Source organism: Scyliorhinus canicula, chromosome 1, assembly GCF_902713615.1.
Source record: "Scyliorhinus canicula chromosome 1, sScyCan1.1, whole genome shotgun sequence".
Lineage (NCBI taxonomy): Eukaryota > Metazoa > Chordata > Chondrichthyes > Carcharhiniformes > Scyliorhinidae > Scyliorhinus > Scyliorhinus canicula.
In genome coordinates, this window is record NC_052146.1 from 132,129,930 (window position 1) to 132,156,721 (window position 26,792).

Here is a 26,792-nt window from a genome sequence, read left to right on the forward strand (position 1 = left end):
CTTGCTCTTTGAAAGGCCTGTGTGCATGACTGTCATACTTGGGTTACCAGACATTTCTTCTTTCGCTTCCTTGAAAGATGTTGCTTGCTACTTGCGACTTCTTTTGGTTTTTGGTTGGTTGGTGGGAAGAGCTAGCTCGCCCAGTCTTCTCTTTTTCTCTTAACCTTCAGGACACGATGACGGATTTTGGTGTGCCTCTTGGTTTTGTTATTTTTCATGGCAGCCTCTGGCAAGGTGCTGGTTGTTGTGTGTTGAGTGGTCTACAGAGGTTTAGACATCACGTCACCTTTGGGTGGTGTGACCACGCCCCGTCCTGCGGCCCCATCGACTTCCTGGATTACCTCGGTTTCTAGTTTCACCTTTTCTTGGCTTGCTGGAGCATCAGTAACTTGCTGTTCATCATTGGAGTTGACTATGCTCACTGGTTGAGCTGATCCAGGCATTGGGTCCTCTTGATCAAACTCACAAATGTGCGAGTGGTCTGTGGAGTTTCATAATGAAATTGCCATTAGCTCGTCTTCAAAGTCAGTCTGAGAGTTGCCTACTATTGCAATCTCCCCATTGCTGTCATCAGCATCGTCATCTCTGACCTCCCATTCGTCATCGGTGTCATCGCAGACTTGGAAGTAAGTTGCCAGACCCATTTCAAACACTTGGAACGGGTAACCACGTACCTCCGAGGCCAGTTTTTCCAATATTGGGAAGACTTCTTGTGTTGCTGGCTCAATCAATGGTTGGTCTTCTGTTGTATCAGCAGCTTCAATTTCTAAATGTGCCATCTCCAAACTCCCACTCTCCACAGAGTTCAGTGCAGTCTGGGTGGACCCCATGACCACTTCATCATTGTTTGCAGATCACTGGAGCCGTGCTGCTGGAGCATCATCTGTGCTGCTGGAGAAGAGATCTGCAAGCATCTCCTAGTGCTCGTCATCTGTCTCACCTTCTATGCCATCACTTTCTGCATCACCTTCGACATCTTCGTGCAGATATTCATGGCAGTGGTCATCAGATTCAGCATCGTCTGCACTGATGTCACCTGAAAAATATAACTTCGCATCCAGAATCATTTGCTCACGAAATAGGGCGTCAAGCTCAAAGTCAGCCTTTAGTTTGGTCTCCTAACCTTGGCTTAACAGTCCACGCTATGGAACTTCGTGAGGACTGACGAAATTAAAGAATGATTCATTTGATACAGAATTCGTAACCGTTCTGCAAATGCCTCGACCTTTGTTCTTCGATTTGGTTTTAATTGTTCTCATTGTTATATTTTTTTCTTCTGCAATGACTTAGGTTAGGCCTTTGAGATTGGCCAAATAGAATATTAGTGACCCAATTAGGGAACCCCTTTCACTGTATATAACAGGGATGTGTTAGATCCTCTGCACTCCCAGTGTAGACAGCAAGCTGAATGAACCGGGTTGTTCAGCTGTTGGTTTTGTGAATGAAAGGAATTCTGGTGAAGGGACTTCTGCCTCCGTGAACTTATTACAGAGGAAAACGGAATGACCCGAAGGAACTTGCTCATTAGCAGCCGCCACATATTAAGCCACTGACAGACAAAATGCCTTTTTTTGGGAAGTTGGAATCTTTTGACCCTGCAGTGGAAGACTGGGCCCAATATGTAGAGCGGATGAAATACTTCTTTAGAGCAAATTATATAGTTCCGGAGGAAAGGCAATGGGTCATTCTGCTGGCTGCGTGCAGACCGGCAGCTTTTGCCATTATGCGCAGTCTCATTTTTCCGGAGGCACAAGACAGGAAAACTTTCCAGGAATTGACAGACTTAGTAAAAGAGTACTATGAGCCACCTCCTGCGAAGGTACCGGCTTTATTGAGCATTCCAAGACTCTGGTGAGTCAGTCACTAATTTTTTAACAAGATTAAGGCGATTAGCCGAGGCTTGCAAATTTGGCCTGACATTAAATAATATGCTCTGAGACCGATTGGTGTGCGGAATAAATAATTCAGCAATACAAAACATCTACTAGCAGCGGCCGAGCTGGATTGCAAACAAGCATTGCAGCTGGCTTTGTCCTTAGAAAAAGCAGTGAGTAGAGCACATGAGTTACATGGTACTCCGATGGAAGTAGATGCCCACACCAGTGAAACTGAGTTAAGGGACTACCGCTGGGGGATAGGCAACTGCATAGTCACCCTCAGGAACAACTTGGGGACAAAGGAACCCAGGCCCACTCGCAGAACCGCTCCCAAGTAAGGGAAAATTAGGAGCAGATGGCAGCCCCTGCAGCTTTTCGCCTGGCAAGACATTGTAGTTGTCACCAGAGATTGGTGCCAGAGAGGAGAAATAGAAGCCCAAAACCAACATCTTGGAGAAGGACATGTAGGCTGATGTACAGGAGAATGCACACCCTTGAAGCCCCACCTACCTCCGACGAGGAACAACTAAATTGTGTAATGATGGTGAAATCAAAACCCATTAAATTATCCATATGATTGAATGGACGTCCCACATTAATGGAAGTTGACACAGGAGCAACCGTATCATTGATAGGGGAAACAGTATTTAATTAAATTGGCACTGGACTCCAACCTTTATCCCTAACCAGGACCTTGGCAAAACTGAGGCCATACACAGGGGAACCACTGAGAATGTTGGGCACAACACATGTACCTGTGGTTTATGTAGAGCAACTGGCTAGGCTGCCTTTAATGGTAGTGAAAGGTGTGGGGTCAAGCTTATTGGGACGAAACTGGCTAAAAGAGATCCGGTTGGATTGGGTAAACATTTTGCAGCTGGAAAATGGTCGCCTGAGTGAACTCCTGTGCAGATACCCAAAGGTTTTCCAAGAAGGGCTCAGAACAATAAAGGGAGCAAAGGCGACATTGCATATAGATCCAGAGGCAGTCCCAAAATTCTACAAGGCCCGACCGGTATGCTTCATGTTAAGGCAGACAGTTGATATGGAAATCAAAAGATTGGAGCGGGAAGGAATAATAAAACCAGTCCAGTTTGCCGAATGGGAAGGACCCGTGGTGCCTATCCTTAAGTCAGACTGCTCAGACCGCCTTTCAAACAAACGATTAATCACTACTCACAACTGGACAAATAACCAATTCCCCGGATTGAGGATTTGTATGCAAAGCTGGCTGGAGGACTCTTATTCTCAAAGCTAGATATGAGCCACGCAAATCTACAGCTGAAGCTGGACGAAGAGTCACAAAAATTCTCAGTGAAATACACCCTGAAGGGCCTTTTTCAGTACACAAGATTACCCTTCGGGGTGTTGTCAGCCTTTGCGATATTCCAGAGGACACTGGAGAATATATTAAAAGGGTTACCAGAGGTCGCCATTTACCTAGATGACGTCCTCATTACGGGAAAAACCTGGTTGTTCAGCTGTTGGTTTTTGGTTTTGTAAAACAAAAGGGATTCTGGTGAAGAGACTTCTGCCTCCATGAACTTATTACATCTTCCATCCAATCAATTTTGCAGCCTCTGCTTGCAATGATCTGCAGTTCATCAACCAATGATGTGAATGGCTGCGAGTCCAACCGATATACTTTTGTGATCACCTCATTTGTGAAGTGCTCTTTAGGCCCAAACTTAAACACCAGAGTGCAACTTCATGGCTTCCCATGCTCATCCATTGAACGCTCACATCTTGTAGATACTTCAGCACGAGTTCGTCAGGCTCCTGTATCACGCCACTGAGCCTATGCACGATTTTGAAGACTGTTAACCAGAATGGCAGAATGCTCACTGGTTGTTTCGTCCCCTCGCCTGATTTGTCGTCCTCCACCTGCACTTCTTTCGAATCCTTATAAACAGTGCATACTCTATTATCCTGTTGGGATGTGCAGTATTCAGCTGGCCATCCTTCCTCTGGGATGCATATTCACTGAACCAAATTCAGGGACTCACATGCGACTGCTTCTAGGATGGACTCACGATTTGTGTTCATAATGGAGAACGTGACAACATGTATTTTATTGTGCACCCAGGCTTCTAGGTCACATTCCTCCATAGTTTCAAACTCATTTGCACTGTCGTCAAATAGTGTTCGTGGACGATTTACAATTATCAGCATCTGTCGCAGAGCGTGCAGATCACGCACAATGAGATGGTTTCACTTCGCTCCCATGTCAAGTTTACATTTCACCATCAACTCATTCAATGCACTGGAATGGTCCACTTGTTTTCGATGGTATCAGTAGAGCCATAACTGTCATTGCAGTCAGTCGCCAAAATGTCCATCTCGCCCAGTGTTGGACTCACCGTGTCTGTGGTCGATATCAAGTCCATGAAGAACAAGTCACCAATAGTCATCTCATCAGCTGCATTTATCGGCCTTGACCGGTCAAGTGATTGACTGTGGACCTCAGGAACATGCACAGAGCACTGTTTCCTCAAAAGACCAGCACGGCTTCACCTAAAGCAGACTGTTTCAAAGGCTGGACATTTCCGTGGCCATGTTGAGTGCCACACTTCTCTCACAAAATGGTGGAGGGGGCTTGTTGCCCAAAATGGCCACCAAACACTTCAACTTGTCCAAACCAGAATCTTTTATTGATAAGGTAGCAATTTGAAACAGAGCACGTTATCATGGAGTCTGCTAACTGCTCCTCTGGAATTTGACCAAACACTGACCATTAACATGTGTGTCTTATTACCCTCTCAATCTTCTTCTGACGATGGCCGGATATGTCTCCCGTTATATGGGAGTCACAGGTCACATCACTTTGGTCTAGAGACCGCATGGTGTATCTTTACCGCCACCTGCTGGTTGGAGGCTGCACACCATTCATCTATGATATAGCCCATGGACATATTACCACACCAGGGACCTCAAGTCATGCCTTATAATGAACCTGTGATGTTTATCCACCCACTTCCAGCTGCCATTCCAAAGGGGCAATCCCTCCGAGGAATGATCTCTTAAACCCCAGCAAGGAGGAGCCGAGAAGCACAAACTACACACCGAAAGCCAGTCCCCTTGGAGACCTAAGGCCAACAATGAAGGTCCACTAAGACCTGCAAATATACCATACCCTCCCCCATGCCCCCCAAATGCAGAGACGTAAACCCCCCACCCGGCCCCTATACTGTAGTCACATAGCTGGTTCCCCCAATCCTCTCCTGTGGCCCCTCCCCATTAGGCACCTCTAAAAGTATTGGTGACATGATCTCACCTCCGATATCTCCTTTGTAGGTGAGGTCATCGGGTTCCCGTTTTTACACAGTTGTTGTAAATCATACCGGAACCACTCGCAAATGAGATGTTAATGTATTTAAATAAGGTTCCCGACCTTCCTGGGCAAGAATCTCATTACGTCACAGGCAAGGGGAGTGGGAAATTGCAAAATGCGATCTCGCTGATGAGAATCGCATTTTCCGATTCGCTGGATTTTGCACCCATATCGCCGTTTACGCTGACAGCGAACCCTTGCTCAAAATTCCACCCTCGGGGCGCACGTCTCCGGAAAGATTTCTAAGTGTGGTGCCAGCGGGAACCGCATTTTGAGCAGACCGATGTTTGCTCAATGACAGACCGGGTGGACACATGGGCCTCGTATTGGGTGTCCGCATCGGTCTCTGGTGTCCATACTGGAGTCATTAGCCAGATCCTCAGCGGATACCCCTTATCCCCCAAGAGCCAGGCCCCCATCGTGAGGTGGTCCTCGAAGAGGCCAAGGATGTCCGAAAGACCCAGGATGTAACTGTCGTGGACACTCCCTGAGAGGCATGCACACACGTGCATGGTCTTCATGTGGTGGTCACACATGTGCTGAATATTTAGGGAGTAGAACCCCTTCCTGTTAATGTAGGGCACTCCCAGATGTCCTAGTGAGCGCAAGGCGACATGCGTGCAGTCCATCAGCCCCTGGATCTGAGTCTTCCCGGCGACGCTGGAGAGTCCTGCTGTCCAGGCATCTTGTTGGGCTTAGTCCATGTCAAAGTTTATGTAGTTTTCCACCAAAGAAAATGGCATGCATGACCTGTTGGATGTACCTGTGAGCTGTGGCCTACAAGATGCCACTCAGGTCCCAACTCGAGCTCTGGAACTATCCTGAGGCGTAAAGTTTCATGGCTGCAGTGACATTGACAGCCACCGGGATCGGGTGTCCTCCTCCTCCATGTGGTGCTCGATCCACGAGGTCATAGCACAGGTGTCTCACTGAGTCCTTGTTGAGGCTGAGATCCTGCGGCACATATTAAAATAGAACATAGAAAAATACAGCACAGAACAGGCCCTTCGGCCCACGATGTTGTGCCGAACTTTTGTCCTAGATTAAGAACAAATTAATCTACACCCCATCATTCTACTGCAATCCATGTACCTATCCAATAGCCGCTTGAACGTCCCTAATGTTTCCGACTCAACTACTTCCACAGGCCGTGCATTCTATGCCCCCACTACTCTCTGGGTAAAGAACCTATCTCTGACATCCCCCCCTATATCTTCCACCATTCACCTTAAATTTATGTCCCCTTGTAATGGTTTGTTCCACCTGGGGAAAAGTCTCTGACTGTCTACTCTATCTGTTCCCCTGATCATCTTATAAACCTCTATCAAGTCACCCCTCATCCTTCTCCGTTCTAATGAGAAAAGGCCAAGCACCCTCAACCTTTCCTCGTAAGACCTACTCTCCATTCCAGGCAACATCCTGGTAAATCTCCTTTGCACCTTTTCCAAAGCTTCCACATCCTTCCTAAAATGAGGCGACCAGAACTGCAGAGTACTCCAAATGTGGCCTTACCAAGGTTTTGTACAGCTGCATCATCACCTCACGGCTCTTAAATTCAATCTCTCTGCAAATGAACGCGAACACACCATAGACCTTCTTCACAGCTCTATCCACTTGAGTGGCAACTTTCAAAGATGTATGAACATAGACCCCAAGATCTCTCTGCTCCTCCACATTACCGTTAACCCTGTATTCCGCATTCATATTTGTCCTTCCAAAATGGACAACCTCACACTTTTCAGGGTTAAACTCCATCTGCCACTTCTCAGCCCAACTCTGCATCCTATCTATGTCTCTTTGCAGCCGACAACAGCCCTCCTCACTACCCACAACTCCACCAATCTTCGTCTGCAAATTTACTGACCCACCCTTCAACTCCCTCATCCAAGTCATTAATGAAAATCACAAACAGCAGAGGATCCAGAATTGATCCCTGCAGTACGCCACTGGTAAGTGGGCTCCAGGCTGAATATTTGACATCCATCACCACTCCCTGACTTCTATCGGATAGCCAGTTTGTTATCCAACTGGCCAAATTTCCCACTATCCCATGCCTCCTTACTTTCTGCATAAGCCTACCATGGGGAACCTTATCAAATGCCTTACTAAAATCCATGTACACCACATCCACTGCTTTACCTTCATCCACGTGCTTGAGCACCTCCTCAAAGAATTCAATAAGACTTGTAAGGCAAGACCTACCCCTCACAAATCTGTGCTGACTATCCCTAATCAAGCAGTGTCTTTCCAGATGCTCATAAATCCTATCCCTCAGTACCCTTTCCGTTACTTTGCCTACCACCGAAGTAAGACTAACTGGCCTGTAATTCCCAGGGTTATCCCTATTCCCTTTTTTGAACAGGGGCACGACATTCACCACTCTCCAATCCCCTGGTACCACCCCTGTTGACAGTGAGGACGAAAAGATCATTGCCAATGGCTCTGCAATTTCATCTCTTGCTTCCCATAGAATCCTTGGATATATCCCATCAGGCCCGGGGGACTTGTCTATCCTCAAGTTTTTCAAAATGCCCAACACATCTTCCTTCCTAACAAGTATCTCCTTGAGCTTACCAGTCTGTTTCACACTGTCCTCTCCAACAATATGACCCCTCTTATTCGTAAATACTGAAGCAAAGTACTCGTTCAAGACCTCTCCTATCTCTTCTGACTCAATACACAATCTCCCGCTACTGTCCTTGATCGGACGCACCCTCGCTCTAGTCATTCTCATATTTCTCACATGTGTGTCAAAGGCCTTGGGGTTTTACTTGATTCTACCCGCCAAAGATTTTTGATGCCCTCTCTTAGCTCTCCTAATCCCTTTCTTCAGTTCCCTCCTGGCTATCTTGTATCCCTCCACCACCCTGTCTGAACCTTGTTTCCTCAGCCTTACATAAGTATCCTTCTTCCTCAACAAGACATTCAACCTCACTTGTCAACCATGGTTCCCTCACTCGACCGTCTCTTCCCTGCCTGACAGGTACATACATATCAAGGACACGTAGTATCTGTTCCTTCAATAAGTTCCACATTTCAATTGTGTCCTTCCCTGACAGCCTATGTTCCCGATTTATGCACTTCAGTTCTTGTCTGACAGCATCGTATTTACCCATCCCCCAATTGTAAACCTTGCCCTGTTGCACGCACCTATCCCTCTCCATTACTAAAGTGAAAGTCACAGAATTGTGGTCACTATCTCCAAAATGCTATCACTTGCCCTGGTTCATTACCAAGTACCAAATCCAATATGGCCTCCCCTCTGGTCGGACAATCTACATACCGTCTTAGAAAAGCTTCCTGGACACACTGCACAAACACCACCCCATACAAGCTATTTGATCTAAAGAGTTTCCACTCAATATTTGGGAAGTTGAAGTCACCCATGACTACTACCCTGTGACTTCTGCACCTTTCCAAAATCTGTTTCCCAATCTGTTCCTCCACATCTCTGCTGCTATTGGGGGGCCTATAGAAAACTCCCAACAAGGTGACTGCTCCTTTCCTATTTCTGACTTCAACCCATACTACCTCAGTAGGCAGATCCTCCTCGAACTGCCTTTCTGCAGCTGTTATACTATCTCTAATTAATAATGCAACCCCTCCCACCTCTTTCACCACCCTCCCTAATCTTATTGAAACATCTAGAACCAGCAACCTCCAACAACCATTTCTGCCCCTCTTCTCTCCAAGTTTCTGTGATGGCCACCACATCGTAGTCCCAAGTACCGATCCATGCCTTAAGTTCACCCACCTTATTCCTGATGCTTCTTGCGTTGAGGTATACACACTTCAACCCATCTCGGTGCCTGCAAGTACTCTCTTTTATCAGTGTTACCTTCCCCACTGCCTCACCACACGCTTTGACATCCTGAACATCGGCTACCTTAGTTGCTGGACTACAAGGCTGGTTCCCATTCCCTGCCAAATTAGTTTAAACCCTCCCGAAGAGTACTAGAAAACCTCCTTTCCAGGATATTGGTGGCCCTCTGGTTCTGGTGCAACCCATCCTGCTTGTACAGGTCCCACCTTCCCCAGAATGTGTTCCAATTATCCAAATACCTGAAGCCCTCCCTCCTACGCCATTCCTGCAGCCACGTGTTCAACTGCACTCTCTCCCTATTCCTAGACTCGCTATCACGTGGCACCGGCAACAAACCAGAGATGACAACTCTGTCTGTCCTGGCTTTTAATTTCCAGCCTAACTCCCTAAACTTGTTTATTACGTCCACACCCTTTTCCTACCTACGTCGTTGGTACCAATGTGCACCACGACTTCTGGCTGCTCACCCTCCCCCTTCAGGATCCTGAAGATACGATCCGAGACATCCCTGGCCCTGGCACCCAGGAGGCAACATACCTTCCGGGAGTCTCGCTTGCGACCACATTATCTCCTATCTGTTCCCCTAACCATTGAGTCTCCTATCACTATTGCTTTTCTATTCTCCCCCCTTCCCTTCCGAGCCCCAGAACCAGACTCAGTGCCAGAGACCTGGCCGCTAGGGCCTTCCCCCGGTAGGTCATCCCCCCAACAGCATCCAAAACGGTATACTTGTTTTGAAGGGGAACGGCTACGAGGGATCCCTGCACTGTCTGCCTGTTCGTTTTCTTTCCCCTGACTGTAACTCAGCTACTCTTGTCCTGTAGCTTGGGTGAAGCTACCTCCCTGTAACTCTTCTGTATTACCCCCTCTGCCTCCCGGATGATCCGAAGTTCATCCAGCTCCAGTTCCCTAACACAGTCTCTGAGGAGCTGGAGTTGGGTGCACTTCCAGCAGGTATAGTCAGCGGGGACGCTGGTGGTATCCCTCACCACCCACATCCTACAGGAGGAGCATGCAACTGCCCTAGCCTCCATCCCCTCTTACCTGACAGAATACAGCTGCAGTGTGGACCAACTGGAACTCCACCCTCCGACTCTGCTCCCAGTCAGCTATACTCTCGGTAAACTCCCAGCTCCCTTCACGCTCTTTGAGGAAATGTAGGAAATAAAATGAAAAGAGCACCTTCCTCCTTCCTCACCTAACTCCCTCAGTCACCAAACTCTCACTATAGCACTCAAATGCACCCAAATTCAGCACTCATTGTTCATCATCTGTTAAAATGATCAGCGATGCCTGTACACCCTCGGCTGTCGCGGGCCTCCCCCTCTGGGTCCCTCCATGGCCTGATGGGTGGCCGGGTCCTCAGGGTGTGAGGCGGTGTCCGGCCCATGGGCTGCCACGGCGAGCATTTGTCGACGCTGCTGCTGCCGCCTCACATGTCTGGCCACCCGGCCCAGCAGCAGCACCACTCGGGCAAGTTCTGCAGGGTTCAAAATACTGCCCATACCGTTCAGTATCTGCAAGGAATTAGGAGAGGGTGGTAGACTGACAAACAGCAGTGGCTCCCACCTCCAGACCCTCATTTCCCCATTGATCACCCCTCCCCCCCACCTGGAACGCCCTGCCCACGCACTTCCGGCCACAATGGGCTCCCATCACTGGACCCCAGACCTTGTACCCTGGACACCCACTCATAATATCATCCAGACCAAGCGCTGGTCCCCTCCCCATTGCACTCACCCACCCTCCAGCCGTGGACATATCCTCGGAGCTGTGTTCCATCCCCTGGGTGTTCAGAGGTTGACTGAGGCGTGTGTCGTGTTGCCTCCTGCAGTGTTCAGCCACAGTGTCCAGACATCGCGGTCTGATTGGGATGCTAGATAATGATTCCCACATGATACATTGCCCGTCCGCTTATGGAATTCCACTTCGGCTGTGTAAAGTGCTCATTGAACCACGATTCCCAATACCCTATCAGCAATAGCCTCCAGCCGCACGGCCAGAGGCCTCGGCAGGCGGTGGAGGTTGAGTGGTCGGTGGGGCAGACAGGCACGGACAAGGGTTGCCCCCGGAATGGGTACACACAATCCAGGGGCTGTTACCGACCCCTGTCTTTTTTAAGTTGGGAAATGCTGATAAGAATAAATTGTACAAACTAACATTTCTGGCATAGTGTTTTGCAAGATGGGAACACATATTGGGAATTTAGGCACATAGGCTCGCAGTCCATTAAAATGAACAGACAGAAAATTTTACTGTTGTCCTCCACACCTGAATTGTCTATATATGTCCTGGCAGGCAAAGCTTTGCAGCAGGAAATGCAAATTCATAAAATAAATTGTCTATTTGCGTATTACTCAATGGAAATGTTTAACCATTCAATTGGTGGGTTTGTGCAGGTATATATTTGTATTTTTAAATGTATTCTTAAAAATTGATTTATGTTGTATTTACTAGTTCTTTTCCCCCCACAGAATCATAGGCCCTTTTATTGTGACGATTATCAGGATAATGGTTGATGTTGCAAAGTTCTTTTTTCTATACTTTGAATTTTATTTTGCTTACGCCTACACCTATTGGTTAGTATTTGGAGGTAAGCTTAATTATCATCAACCTTTCCCCTCTTGTTTTGCTACTCTGATAATTCAATTCAAAGACACAAAAGTGCATTTGTGGTCCTTTAGAAGCAAAGGTAGGAGAATTTATAATGCAGAATAAGGAATTGGCAGACATTAAGCAAATGTTTTATATTATCCAAAATTCTTGTGTCCGTATCTTTTTGGATGCTGTTTGGGGGTATGACCTACCAGGAGAAGGTCATAGCGGCCAGGTCTCTGGCGCTGAGACTGGTTCTGTGGCTCAGGTGCAGCTGAATTTGTGGCTACAGGGTTGGTGCAGGAGGGAAGGCTTCAGATATCTAGATCATTAGGATACGTTCTGGAGAAGGTGGGACCTGTACATGAAGGACGGGTTGCACCTAAACTGGAGGGGTACCACGATCCTGGGTGGCAGATTTGCTAGAGCTCTTCGGGAGGGTTTAAACTAGTTTGGCAGGGGCGTGGGAACCAGAGCTACAGATCAGAGGATAGGGTAGCTGTTGAAAGGGCAGAAATAGTACGCAGCGAGACTGTGAGGAAGGATTTACAGTTGATAGGGCAAAGTTGCACTCAGTGGGATGGTTTAAAGTATGTCTGTTTCAATGCAAGGAGTGTCAGGAATAAGAGACGAAAGGGAAAATGCTGGAAAGTCTCAGCAAGTCTGGCAGCATCTGTTGGGAGAGAATGGAGCTAACGTTTCGAGTCCGATGACTCTTTGTCAAAGCTGTCAGGAATAAGAGAGTTGAACTTAGAGCATGGATCAGTACTTGAAACTACAATGTTGTGGGCATTACAGAGACATGGATTTCACAGGGGCAGGAATGGTTGTTAGATGTTCTGAGGTTTAGATGTTTTAAGAAGAATAGGGAGGCAGGTAAAAGAGGAGGTGGAGTAGCACTGTTAATTAGAAAGTGCATCACAGCTGGAGAAAAGAAGGTAGTCGAGGAGGATTTGTCTACTGAGTCAGTATGGATGGATGTCAGAAACAAGAAAGAAGCAGTCACTTTAATGGGAGTTTTCTATAGACCCCCCAATAGCAGCAGAGAGATGGAGGAACAGATTGGGCGACAGATTTTGGAAAGGTGAAGAAGTACCAGAGTTGCTGTCATGGGTGACTTCAACTTCCATAATATTGACTAGAGTTCCTTAGTGCAAATGGTTTGGATTGAGCAGATTTTGTCATGTGTCCAGGAAGGATTCCTGACTCAATATGTAGATAGGTCGACTTGGGGGAGGCCATATTGGATTTGGTGCTTGGCAACAAACCAGGCTAGGTGTCATATGTCTCAGTGGGAGAGCATTTCGGTAACAGTGACCACAACTCCTTGACCTTACCATACCATGGAGAGGGATAGGAACAGACAGTATGGGAAGGTATTTAATTGGGAGAGGGGTAATTATACTGCTATTAGACAGGAGCTGAGGAACATAAATTGGGAACAGATGTTCTCAGGGAAATGCACAACAGTAATGTGGGAGTTGTTTAAGGAGCACTTGCTGCGAGTGTTGGATAGTTTTGTCCCACTGAGACGAGAAAGGAATGGTAAGGTAAAGGAGCCTTGGATGACAAGAGAAGTGGAATTTCTAGTCAAGAGGAAGAAGGAAGCTTATGTAAGGTTGAGGAAGCAAAGATCTGGCACAGCTCTATAGGGTTACAAGGTAGCCAGGAAGGAACTCAAAAATGGACTTAGGAGAGCTAGAAGGGGGCATGAGAAAACCCTGGTGGGAAGGGTTAGGCAAAACCCCAAGGCGTTCTACACTTACGTGAGAAATAAGAGGATGATCAGAGTGAGAGTAGGGACGATCATGGACAGTGGAGGGAATTTGTGCCTAGAGTCTGAGGATATAGGGGAGGCCCTAAATGAATATTTTGCTTCAGTATTCACTAGCGGGGGGGATCTTGTTGCTCATGAGAACAGTGTGAACCAGGTTAATAGGCTCAAACAGATTGATATTAAGAAAGGGGATGCGCTGGAAATTTTGAAAAACATCAGGATAGATAAGTCCCCTGGGGTAGACGGGATATACCCAAGGTTTCTACGGGCTGTGCCGTTGGCAACGATCTTTGCATCCTCAATCTCCACTGGAGTAGTACCGGATGATTGGAGGGAGGTGAATGTTGTTCCCCGTTCAAGAAAGGGAATAGGGAAATCCCTGGGAATTACAGGCCAGTCAGTCTTACGTCTGTGGTGAGCAAAATACTGGAAAGGATTCTGAGAAATAGGATTTATGATTATTTAGAAAAACATAGTTTGATTAAAGATGGTCAGCATGGCTTTGTGAGGGGCAGGTCATGCCTCACAAGTCTCATTGAATTCTCATTGAGGATGTGACAAAACACATGGATGAAGATCGGCACCGGATGTGGTGATATTGATAAGGCATCGTAGGCTCATTCAGAAAGTCAGGGGGCATGGGATACAGGAACATTTGACTGTCCGGATACAGAATCGGCTGGCCGAAAGAAGACAGCGAGTGGTAATGGATGGAAAGTATTCCACCTGGAGGTCAGTGACCTGTGGTGTACTGCAGGAATTTGTTCTGGGACCTCTGCTCTTTGTAGTTTTTATAAATGACTTGGATGAGGAAGTGGAAGGCTGGGTTAGTAAGTTTGCCGATGACACAAAGGTTGGTGGAGTTGTAGATAGCGTCCAGGGCTGTTGCAGGTTACAAAAGGACATTGACAGGATGCAGAGTTGGGCTGAGAAGTGGCAGATGGAGTTCAACCCAGATAAATGTGAAATGATTCATTTTAGAAGGTTGGATTTGAATACTGAATACAGGGTTAAAGGCAGGATTCTTGGAAGTGTGGAGGAACAGAGGGATCTTGGGGTCCACGTACATAGATACTTCAAAGTTGCCACCAAGGTTGATAGGGTTGTTAAGAAGGCGTATGGTGTGTTGGCTTTCATTAACAGGGGGATTGGGTTCAAGAGCCATGAGATTGTTGCAGCTTTATAAAACCCTGGTTAGGCCACACTTGGAATATTGTGTCCCGTTCTAGTCGCCTCATTATAGGAAGAATGTGGATGCTTTGGAGAGGATGCGGAGGAGATTTACCAGGATGCTGCCTGAACTAGAGGGCATGTCTTATGACAAAAGGTTGAGGGAGCTAGGGCTTTTCTCACTGGAGCGAAAAAGGAAGAGAGGTGACTTGATAGAGGTGTACAAGATGATGAGAGGCTTGGATAGGGTGGATAGCCACAGGCTTTTCCCCAGGGCGGAAATGGCTGTCACGATGGGACATAATTTTAAGGTGATTGGAGGAAGGTATAGGGGAGATGTCAGATGTAGGTTCTTTACATAGAGAGCGGTGGGTGCGTGGAGTGCACTGCCAGTGGAGGTGATGGAATCAGAGTAATTCGGGACATTTAAGCGACTCTTGGACAAGCACATGGACAGCAGTAAATTGAAGGGGTTTAGGTTAGATTGATCTTTGATTAGGATGAATGGTCGGCACAACATCATGGCTGAAGGGCTTGTGCTGTACTGTTCAATGTTCTATCTTCTATGTTCTAACTCACTGCAAGTCCCATTCCCTATCACCCCTGAGCTCACTGACCTACCCTGGCTCCCAACAATATCTTGATCTTAAGATAATCAACTTTGTTTTCAATACCTTCTATGGCTTTTCTGCTCCCTACCTCTGTAATTTTCTCCGACCCCATATCTACACATCTGCACTCCTCTAATTCTGGTCTCCCGTGTATTCCCAATTGTAATTGCTTGCCCTTTGGTGGCTGTGCCTTCAGTTACTTGGCCTGAAGCTCTGGAATTCCCTCTCTCCACCTCTGTAACTCACTTTCCTCCTTTAAAAGACTCCTGAGAACATATCACTTTGACTAAGCTTTTGGTCATTGAAACTGACATCTTCTTTGACTTGTGTCATACTTCATTTTTTAATGCTCCTGTGGGCATCTCGGGCTGTTTCTTTACATTAAAGGGACTACATAAATATAAGTTGTTCTTGTTGTTTTGTCTTCACAGTAGAAGACACAAATAAATACTGGAAATGATGGGGAGCCAAGGGTGTAAAGATAATGAAGAAATTAAAGTAATTACTATTCTTGAAATATGACTTCCAGTGGTGCAATGGGCCTACTGTAGCACGAGGTGGCTCCTGCTGGAAACTTCACCTTGTTACCTTTTTTTCCGGTGCTACTAGTCTCTAGCCTCTTGGGAAAATCCTGAAATTTGACTGTTAGAATTCTCTCATCATTGATATTTCCAAGAAAGGCAAAACCAAAAAATGTTTGGTCCCAATCCCGTTGACAGAATCTGAAGCCTCTCAGGAATCAGCTGATGGTAAGGCAGTGGAGGTAGTTTCTTCTCCAGCTACTCCACTAACAGCCAAAGCTCTTTCCAAAATCTTGGCGATCAGGTTTGATAAGCTCTAACAAAGCTAATCGGCAGATCTTAAAAGATCACATGAGGAGGCCTTTGCCCCCATTTGTTTAGTTCTTGAAGCCATTAGCAGGACTGTCGAAGCTCATGGAGCTACGATTACGGACATGGAAATGGCTTTGTCGGAACATAGTGATAGTATCACCTCCTTAGAGTCCGATCTTGCTTCTGTGGTCAAAGCCAACAGAACATGAAAAGTGAAGCTGAGTGACCTGGAGAATAGATCCAGGAGACAAAATATTTGTGTAGTGGGGTTCGCGGAGGACTCAAGGGCTGGACCCCCCAGAATATTTCTCAGGCATGTTCCACAAGATGAGGATGCACATTCATTTCCCCAGAATTAGACAGAGCCCATCATTCCCTTCAACCAGAGCCTCTCATGGGAGATCCTCCTCGTGCTGCAATCGTGAGATTTCAGAGTTTTAAAGAGGAGTTGGTTGTTCGATGGGTAAGGAAGCACTGAAACTTTGTGTGGGAAGGACACTCCATTAGGCTGTACCAAGACATGAATACAGACCTAGCTAAGAAAAGAGCCGCCTTTACTGGAGTGAAATCAATCCTGTACAAGTGTGGAGTTAAGTTCGGGATGATTTATCCAGCTCACCTTCGAGTGATGTTCCAAGGAAAAAACACTTTTTTGACTTGCCGGGTGATGCTGATTCCTTTGTCCTAAAGCACAGGTTGTGCTCTGTTTGATCTGTTATTTGGCTCTGTGAATGCACACTTTGTATTTAATTTCTTTTCACGTTCATTGTTTTGAGGGTACTCTTAATGCCTTTAGTTATATTTCAGAGATTTCTGATGTTTATTCCTTGAACTATTTTTTCCCTTCCTCTTTTAAGTTTTTCATTTTTATAATCTGACACGACTTTTAGTTACCTCCTGGTATTGTAAGTTTAACAATTTTAGTCTGCAATTGGAAGTCTCCCTGCTAACAATGTGCATTAGTTAATGGGAGTGACATTAAAGAGTTTTCTGCAGCACAAAATAATGTTTAAAATGCGATTAAAGTTTGTGTTTAATTATTTTTTGTTAATCATCGGCCTTCGGTTAAGTTATTGCTTGCCACTACTCCATTTGCTTTTGAGTGTGGTTATTCTCAACTGTAATGGCATCTTTGGGCTGGGGACAGGGATGGAGTGAATTTTAGTTTTAGTTTGCTGACAGTGTCTGCTGATCTCTCTTTATGGAATCATCTGACTTGGCTCGGTGGCCATCTTGTGTGGATTCTTTTGCTTTGTCTTATGTGTGTCTCTTGTTTAATATCTCCCCTTGGGAATAGACGATTTTGGTTTGAGAGATGCGGAGAGACCTGGAATATTAGGGGTTTGAATAACCCTGTAAAACGGTCAAGAGCATTTGCTCATCAAGAGCCTAAAATCTGACATTTCTTTTGCAGGAAATCCATTTGGGTATCAAGGATCAGACTCTGCTACGCAAAGGCTGGGTTGGGCAAGTTTTCCCTTCCAGTTTTAATAGCATGGCTATTTTAATTATTTTTTTTTTTTCAATATTTTTATTCAAATTTTAACATTTTAACAATCATACAAGACAACATTTACAACTGAAATAATCCCGAAGCAACCCCACAAACCCACCACCCGTTAGCGACAACTAGTTCTCCAAAATTAATATAAACAGAACTCATTTCTTGTGAACCACTCACTCATCCGCTCAAGGTGAATTTCATCTTTTCCAAACACAGGGGAACTCTATTAAATACCCCAGCCACACCGAGGAGAGGGTAAGCGAAGCTGACCTTCACCCCAATAGGACCTGTCTGCGAGTGATCAGTGAGGCAGACGCCAACATATCTGCTCCAGCACCCGTCTGCAAGTCCCGCAGGTCCAATACCACAAATATGGCCCCCAGAGGATTGGGCTCCAAGTCCACATGTAAGATTGGCAACATGGTGACCCCCAAAACTTCTCCAACTTCGGCAGGACCAGAACATATGCACATGATTGGCTGCTCACACACATCCTCTGCCCCTTCAAACAACTAGGTCAACCTTGACTTTGTCAGGTGTACCACTTTATGGGGGCGGAGAGGATGATTTTGCCATTTATATGGGTGGGAAAAGTAGCAAGGATTAGGGGGACGGTGCTTCAGAGAAGGCAACAGTCGGGAAGTTTGGCCCTTCCGAACTTGCTGTATTATTGTTGAATGGCGAACGCCGAGAAGGTGAGGGGTTGCAGGCACTGGCAATGTTTAACAGAACCAGCCCCAGCCTTGCACACGAGGTTGAGGCATTCACCCTCCCCAGCACCTCATACCACAATCCCTCCTCCAGCTGCATCCCCAACTTCTCCTCCCACTTGGCCTGCCCTCCTCCAATATATCGCCGAGGAAACCCCCCTCCAACCCTCACCGACAAGGAGGAGGGCAATGCCACCGGAAAGGTCAGCCAGAACTTTTTTACAAAATCCTGCACCTGCGTATACCTGAACTCTTCCCCCTGGGGACCCCATACTTTATCTCCAGCTCCTTCAAAGTCGCAAATCCGCCTTCTAAAAACAAATCCTTTACTTCTGCCATCCTTTGTTCCTCCCAACACCAAAACCTCACATCTATCCTCTCAGGCGTGAACCTATGATTCCCTCGGATCGGCATTATCTTTGTCTCACCCCAAAATTAACGTGCTGCCGTAACTGCCCCCGAATCTTCAACATGGCCACCACCACCGGGCTACCCATATACCTCCCTGGGGTAAATGGGAGCGGCACCATTGTCAGCAACTTCAACCCCGACCCCTTGCAGAAACCAGCCTCCAACTTCACCCACAATGTCTCTGATTCCTTAATCCAACCCTGCATCTTCTCCGCGTCCGTCACCCAATAACAATATAGCAAGTTCAGAAGGTCCAAACCTCCCAACCGTTTCTGTCTCTGGAGCACCGACCTCCTAATCCTTGCCACTTTACCCACCCATACAAATGACAAAATCAACCTCTCCACCCTCATAAAAAATGACTTTGGTAGAAAGAATGGCAGGCACTGGAACAAGAATAAGAACTGCAGCAAAATGTTCATCTTGAGCAACCGGCCAACCAATGGTAGGGGAGACTATCCCACCTCAACAAATCTTCTTTAACCCGGCTCACTAAACTTATAAAGTTCAACTTGCAGAGCCGAGCCCAGTCCCGCGTGATCTGCACTCCCAAATACCTAAAGTGGGTTGGCGTCATCCGAAATGGCAACCCTTGTCCACCCAACCTCGAAGGAGACACTATAAAACACTCACTTTTCCCCAAATTTAGCTTGTACCTTGAAAAAGCCCCAAATCTCTTAAGGAACCCCATTTTATCCCTCACCGAAGCACCAGATTTGAAAATATAAAGCAGCAAATCATCCACATACAGGGACATCCTGCTTCCCTACCCCCTGCTCCATTCCTTATCTTCTTCCATTTTTCCAAACGCCTCAGCGCTATGGCGAAGAATTCTATTGCAAGTGCAAAAGGAAGTACCCTGAGTTCATCTTGTTCAACGCACACTTTTGTCCTCAGATCCTTGCACAACAACCTCACCCATGACACAAACTTAGGCCCAATCCCAAACCTCTCCAATCCCACAAACAAATAACTCCATTCCACGCAGTCAAACGTGTACTCTGCATCCAATGCCACCAGCATCTCTACTTCCTTCCCTTCTACTAGAGAGAGCACCACATCAACAGATGCCACACATTAGACGACAACTGTCTTCCCTTCACAAACCCCATCTGCTCCTCCCCAATCACCTTCGGGGGGCACCCCTCCAACCTAACCACCAACACCTTTGCAACCATATTGGCATCCACATTAAATAACAAAATCAGCTTATATGATCCACATTTTACTGGGTCCTTGTCCTTTATTAACAGCAAAGAGATGGATGTCTGTTAGTTTTGAGCTGCTGTTGAGTAAAGAGTCAAGAGTTCTGCTTCTTTCCCAAACACCTTTATTTTTTCCTTGAACACACTCCATAAAATGCTCTATCACAACACCAAGTGCCACCTGCAACCCTTTTAGAAAACAGAGTTAATTATTGGATACTTAACATCAATTTGATATGTAATTGGAATGTCTCTTAACCCATTCTGAACAGTCTCCCCTTCCTTGGAGAAAAAAAAAATTGGTAAATATTGGTTTCCCCAAAAAAAAACAAAATTACAAGAAACTCAAAACACACACAATTTTCCCCTTTTTATCTTCAATTAATTTCTGGAAGGAAAACAAAAGTCACAGAAACAAGTGCCCTTCGTTAATAATGTCCAAAGGTTTCTGTGAACTAGCCCCTCTCTTCATAAAACAACCAGATAACTGATAGCTACTGTCGACCCTTTTAATTTTTGCTATCTGCCCTTTGTCCAGAAATGCTTCAAACTGGCGATGTCTATCCTTAACCTGTTCGCATTCACACTTTTTGTAGAGTGCACATTTTCGCACCGGGATTTATTTCCAATGTGACACTCAATAGGTATGTTACCCAAACCCCCTAATCCCAAAATGTCTGTCAATATCTGGAATATATAAAAGGCCATATCCACCGCCTCCACAAGGCTTAACGTCTCAGCGGCCAAAGTGCTTTGACCACTCTCCTTATTTTCTTTGTTTCCCACACAAGGGGGCAACATTTACCATTGTCCCCCAGAAGGAAAATTTTAAAACCGCCTGCGCTTGAAACCCCATCACTAACCCTAATGCATAGAAAGCATCACTATAAACTATAAGTTTCAAGTGCCTATGATCACCTGAAACCGGGAGCCTCAAAACACACTCCTGTATTTTTAGTTTGGCCAACGCTTTATTTGTTCTCATTATGTATTCCACTTTAGGATCATTCATTTTGTACTCAACTCTAGGACATCAAAACTAACGTCCGGTCTAGTCTGTCCACCTAACTAATTTAGTTGCCCAATTAAACTTTGCAGTTGCTCTTTTCCCGTCTTTGAAACCACCGAGTCTTTTTGTGAAATCTAACCATGACTATAGCAATTGAGCTGATGCACTCCAAATAAAATTGCTTACGTAAAGTTGCACCTAACTTAGTCTGTCCAATTTCCAGTCCAATATATTTAAATGCACTGGAAGCCTGACTTCCAACCCTAAATTCTTTCCTTGATGCAGAGATTACAATAGCTTCAAAATCACTAGTACCACCCCACAAAAGATCATCGACATGCATCCTAAAGATGCCAGAAGGATTTCCTTTATAGTACCAGTAAAATATTGCCGCATCTGCATTCAAGTGGCATCAGCCTAACCTTAACAAAGCTGACCTTGCCGAAAAATAACAGACTCTAGACACATCATTTAATCCATGTACACATTTATTCAACTTTCAGAGTACCCCTCCTGTGTTAGCTGCCTCTTTAGGAGGACGGAGAAAAATGTCTCTCTGAAGCTAATGCCCTGCATAAAGGCAGCTTTTATATCTGTAGATTTGCATTCCCATGCCTTTGTGGCTAATAGAGCCAAGAAGATCTTTAAAATAACCATTCCTGTCGTAGGTGAACCCACCCTTAAATCCTGATCTTCTAAGTTTTCTTCAAATCTCCTAGCCACAAGCCTGGCCTTTGCCTTATAAGTTCCATCCGGAAGAACATTTTCCGTGCAAATTCATCTGTAGGATAGAGCTCTTTGTCCCCTATTCGGTGCTTCCATGTATACCCCAAATCACTCCAACTATGCAGTTCTTGCTGTTTGGCATCTTTGATATCTTTTTCATCTAATTTACCGGAGGCCATCAAAATTTCACGAGCCTTTGAGCTTCTACTCCTGGTAGCATTCGTTGTCTTAAACATGTTCCAAGACTTTGACAAACTACGTCCCCTATCCCACCTGGTATCATGTTCTGTACTGCTACTACTTGATCTTTCCCTCCTTCTGTGGGATGTCCTTTCAATAGTTATCGACCTTTTCCTGTAAACCTGTTCACTATCCGACTTACTATCTGAACTGGCACTGAGTTTCTATGCCCTCTATTTTTGAACTTCTTGTTCCCAATCCATTGGTTTGAAAGCCTCCCTGTATGCTCTTTGTTCAACCAGTGTTTATACTTTCCAATGGCCTTCCTTGCTCTACTAACAACAGTTGCATCCTTCCATTGACTAGACCCTTCAGGCAAGTATGTCACTTTTGTACCAACCTTTGGCAGTTGTCCTTTTGGAAAAATGGCATGTTCTAATTCATTAGAAGTATAGTGTTCCTCTACATACAAATGGCCTGTCTACATTAGTTAACTGGTCCTCATAGTTCTGTAATACATGCGTACCAGATGACCCTGATTCCTCATCATGTTCATCTACTTTTTCTAAATTTGAAAGTTTATAATCTGTACCCATTATCCTTGATGAATGTACCCTAACAGTTTGATTGCCATGTTGCGAAACAATTATTTTTCCATCTATGCCTATGACTTTTCCTGGGCCTTTCCATTCATTAAAATTGTCTGACTTATAGTATACTAAGTCTCCTTGCTGAAGAAAGGTATTTGATGGCCATACATTATGCCTTAAATCTCTGCAAATTCTTTCAGAGACTTCTGCTTCGAAAAAAGCATTTCTACATCTATGTGATGCACTTAAATGCTCAGCAAAGGCAGAGATACGGTTCTTCGGGAAGGGGGTTAAACTAATTTGTCAGGGGGCTGGGAAAACGAGCTGTAGTCCAGAAGCCAGTGTTGAGAGTAGTGAGGTACTGAGGAGGGTATCAAGGTCGCAGGAGTGTACCGGCAAACAGAAAGGTGGGTTGAAGTGTGTCTACTTCAATGCAAGGAGCATCCGGAATAAGGTAGGTGAAATTGGAGCGTGGATTGGTACTTGGGACTACGATGTTGTGGCCATTACGGAGACATGGTTAGAACAGGGACAGGAATGGTTGTTGGAAGTTCCGGGGTATAGATGTTTCAGTAAGAGTAGTGAAGGTGGTAAAAGAGGTGGAGGAGTAGCATTATTAATCAAGGATAGTTTAACGGCTGCAGAAAGGCAGTTCGAAGGGGATCTGCCGACTGAGGTAATATGGGCCGAAGTTAGAAATAGGAAAGGAGCGGTCACATTGTTAGGAGTTTTCTGTAGGCCCCCAAATAGTAATAGAGATGTGGAGGAAGAAATTGCAAAACAGATTATGGATAGGTGTGGAGGTCTCAGGGTAGTTGTCATGGGTGACTTTAACTTTCCAAATATTGATTGGAACCTCTATAGGTCGAACAGTTCGGATGGGGCAGTTTTTGTACAGTGTGTGCAGGAGGGTTTCCTGACACAATATGTGGATAGGTCAACAAGAGGGGGGGCCACATTGGATTTGGTACTGGGTAATGAACAGGGCCAAGTGTTAGATTTGTTTGTGGGAGAGCACTTTGGAGATAGTGACACAATTTGGTGTCTTTCACTATTGCAATGGAGAGGGATAGGGCCATACGGCAGGGCAAGGTTTATAATTGGGGGAGGGGTAATTATGATGCGATTAGGCAAGAATTAGGAAGCATAAGATGGGAACAGAGAGGCAGGCAGGGAGGAAATGGCCGTGTGAGGGAACTTTGGTTCACAAAGGGGTTGAATGTCTTGTCAAGAGGAAAAAGGAAGAGTATGTAAGGATGAGAAAACAAGGTTCAGTTGGGTCGCTTGAGGGTTACAAGGTGGCCAGGAATTAGCTAAAAAAAAGGGCTTAGGAGAGCTAGGAGGGGGCATGAGGTGTCCTTGGCGGGTCAGATCAAGGAAAACTCCAAGGCTTTTTACTCTTACGTTAGAAATAAAAGAATGACCAGGGTGAGGGCAGGGCCGGTCAAGGACAGTAGTGGGAACTTGTGCATGGAGTCAGAAGAGATAGGAGAGGCATTGAATGAATACTTTTCTTCAGTGTTGACCAAGAAGAGGGGCTATGTTTTTGAGGATGAGAGTGTGATACAGGCGGGTAGGCTGGAGGAGGTAGATGTTCTGAGGAAGGTAGTATTAGCAATTTTTAAAAACCTGAGGGTCGACATGTCCCCTGGGCCAGATGGGTTATATTCAAGGATTCTTTGGGAGGCAAGGGATGAGATTGCAGAGCCTTTAGCTTTGATGTTTGGGTCCTCACTGGCCATGGGAATAGTGCCAGAGGACTGGAGAGTGGCGAATGTTGTTCCTCTGTTCAAGAAAGGGAATAGGAATGACCCTGGTAATTATAGGCCAGTTAGTCTTACTTCGGTGGTCAGTAAGTTAATGGAAACGGTCCTGAAGGATAGGATTTATGACCATTTGGAAAGATGCAGCTTAATCCTGGATAGTCAACACGGATTCGTGAACGGTACGTCTTGCCTCACAAATTTGATTGAATTCTTTGAGGAGGTAACTAAGTGGGTAGACGAAGGTAGAGCAGTTGATGTCATATACATGGATTTTAGTAAGGCGTTTGATAAGGTTCCCCATGGTTGGCTTATGAAGAAAGTAAGGAGGTGTGGGATAAAGGGAAATTTGGCCAATTGGATAAGTAACTGGCTATCATATAGAAGACAGAGGGTGGTGGTGGATGAAAAATTTTCAGACTGGAGACCAGTTACCAGCGGTGTACCACAGGGATCAGTCCTGGGTCCTCTGCTATTTGTGATTTTTATCAATGACTTGGAGGAGGGGGCTGAAGGGTGGGTCAGTAAATTTGCTGATGGCACCAAGATTGGTGGAGTAGTGGATGAGGTGAAGGGCTGTTTTAGGCTGCAAAGAGACATTGATAGGATGCAGAGCTGGGCCGAAAAATGGCAGATGGAGTTTAACCCTGATAAGTACGAGGTGATTCATTTTGGTAGGAAAAATTTGAATGCAGATTACAGGGTCAACAGCAGGGCTCTGAGGAATGTGGAGGAACAGAGAGATCTTGGGGTTCATGTCCACAGATCTCTGAAGGTTGCCACTCAAGTGGATAGAGCCGTGAAGAAGGCTTATAGTGTGTTATCCTTTATTAACAGGGGGCTTGAGTTTAAGAGCCGCGGGGTTATGCTGCAACTGTACATGACCCTGGTGAGACCACATTTGAAGTATTGTGTGTAGTTCTGGTCACCTCATTATAGAAAGGATGTGGAAGCATTGGAAAGGGTGCAAAGGAGATTTACCAGGATGCTGCCTGGTCTGCAGGATAGGTTTTATGAGGAAAGGTTGAGGGAGGGAGGGCTTTTCTCTTTGGAGCAGAGGAGAATGAGAGGCAACTTAATAGAGGTTTATAAGATGATGAGGGGGATAGATAGAGTGGACGTTCAGAGACTATTTCCTCGGGTGGATGTAGCTGTTACAAAGGGGCATAACTATAAGATTCAGGGTGGGAGATATAGGAGGGATGTCCGAGGTAGGTTCTTTACTCAGAGAGTGGTTAGGGTGTGGAATGGACTGCCTGCTGTGATAGTGGAGTCGGACACTTTAGGAACTTTCAAGCGGTTATTGGATAGGCACATGGAGCACACAAGAATGACAGGGAGTGGGATAGCTTGATCTTGGTTTTGGACAATGCTCGGCACAACATCGAAGGGCCTGTCTGTGCTGTACTGTTCTATGTTCTATGTTCTAGATAATTGTAGTCCCTCCCCAAGCTGGAGGCTGGTCATTCAAAATGGATGAAGTTTTAGGATTTGTACCAAATTCTAATTGATAGGGACTAGAGCCCCCAACCATCTACAACAAATTCTTCACATGTACCGCCCATGCTAAGGCTGAATTTAACTTGCAATTTGGTCGATCTGCCAAAATATTCCGGAGCATGTCATCTATTACAGCATGGGTTCTTTCACATATACCATTACGAAATGGGTTTTCTGCATCCGTAAACATTATTGTGATATTCACGTTTACACACATCCCGAAACTCATCATTAGCAAATTCCCCCCCCCCCCCCCCCCCCCACCCCCCCCCCCCCCCCCCCCCCGCCCCCCATTGTCTGTTAGGAATTTTGCCAGTGCGCCCATTCCTGTCCCTATCCATTTTCCCACGGCAATCGCGTGACAATCGGCAGGCAGGAATGATCCCTTCCAGTCGGGGAACACTTCAGCAGTCAAGGGCATTCAGCCTCTGATCTTCGGGTAAGCATTCTCCAAGGCAGCCTTCAGGATGCGCGGCAACGCAGAATCGCCGAGCAGAAACTTATAGCCAAGTTCCGCACACATGAGTACGGCCTCAATCAGGACCTTGTATTCATGTCGCATTACATTCACCCCCCCCCCCCCTCCCCCCCACCATCTGTCCTGGGCTTGCAAAATCCTACCAACTGTCCTTGCTTGAGACAATTCACACCTCTTTAACCTGTGATTATCCCTCTCTCTGGACCTGTAAAGACTTAATTACCTGCAAAGACTTGCATTTAAAGTATCGTCTTGCATCTTTGACTTTGTCTTTTTTTCTATATTTCTGGAACCTACCTCTTCATTCATCTGAAGAAGGAGCAGTGCTCCGAAAGCTAGTAATTCTAAACAAACCTGTTGGACTTCAAACTGGTGTTGTTAGACTCCTTACTGTACATTTTTCCATGATCTGATCCAGGATTATTCTCTTTTCTTTTCACGGTACAATGGTTGATTGACTAAATCTGGTCGCTAAATCTACAAAATGCAAAATAAATATATTGTTCGCTTTATCCCAGATCTTACATCCATGGCCACAATGTCATTAAAATCCCTGGCCAAGAAGATTTCCGGTGGCAGCTATGAAGGAGTAAGTCGCACATTTGGTGGCTCCTGCTTGGGTCGGACTTTTGGACCTTTCCCCCCGATTTTGTACCGGACTTTAACTGGGAAATCGATGACAGAGGCATTTGTGTACTG

The 26,792-nt window shown here is 45.8% G+C and overlaps 1 protein-coding gene across 4 annotated transcripts in view; it reads left to right on the top strand.

Moving 5' to 3' along the window:
- LOC119967483 (transient receptor potential cation channel subfamily A member 1-like) overlaps positions 1-26,792 on the top strand; it is a 645,844-nt gene that overhangs the window by 439,606 nt on the left and 179,446 nt on the right. For all 4 annotated transcript variants that reach the window (XM_038800105.1, XM_038800113.1, XM_038800133.1 and 1 more), the window contains one exon: positions 11,506-11,624. In XM_038800105.1, the coding sequence (XP_038656033.1) occupies positions 11,506-11,624 (119 nt within the window). The remainder of the gene's footprint in view (positions 1-11,505; positions 11,625-26,792) is intronic.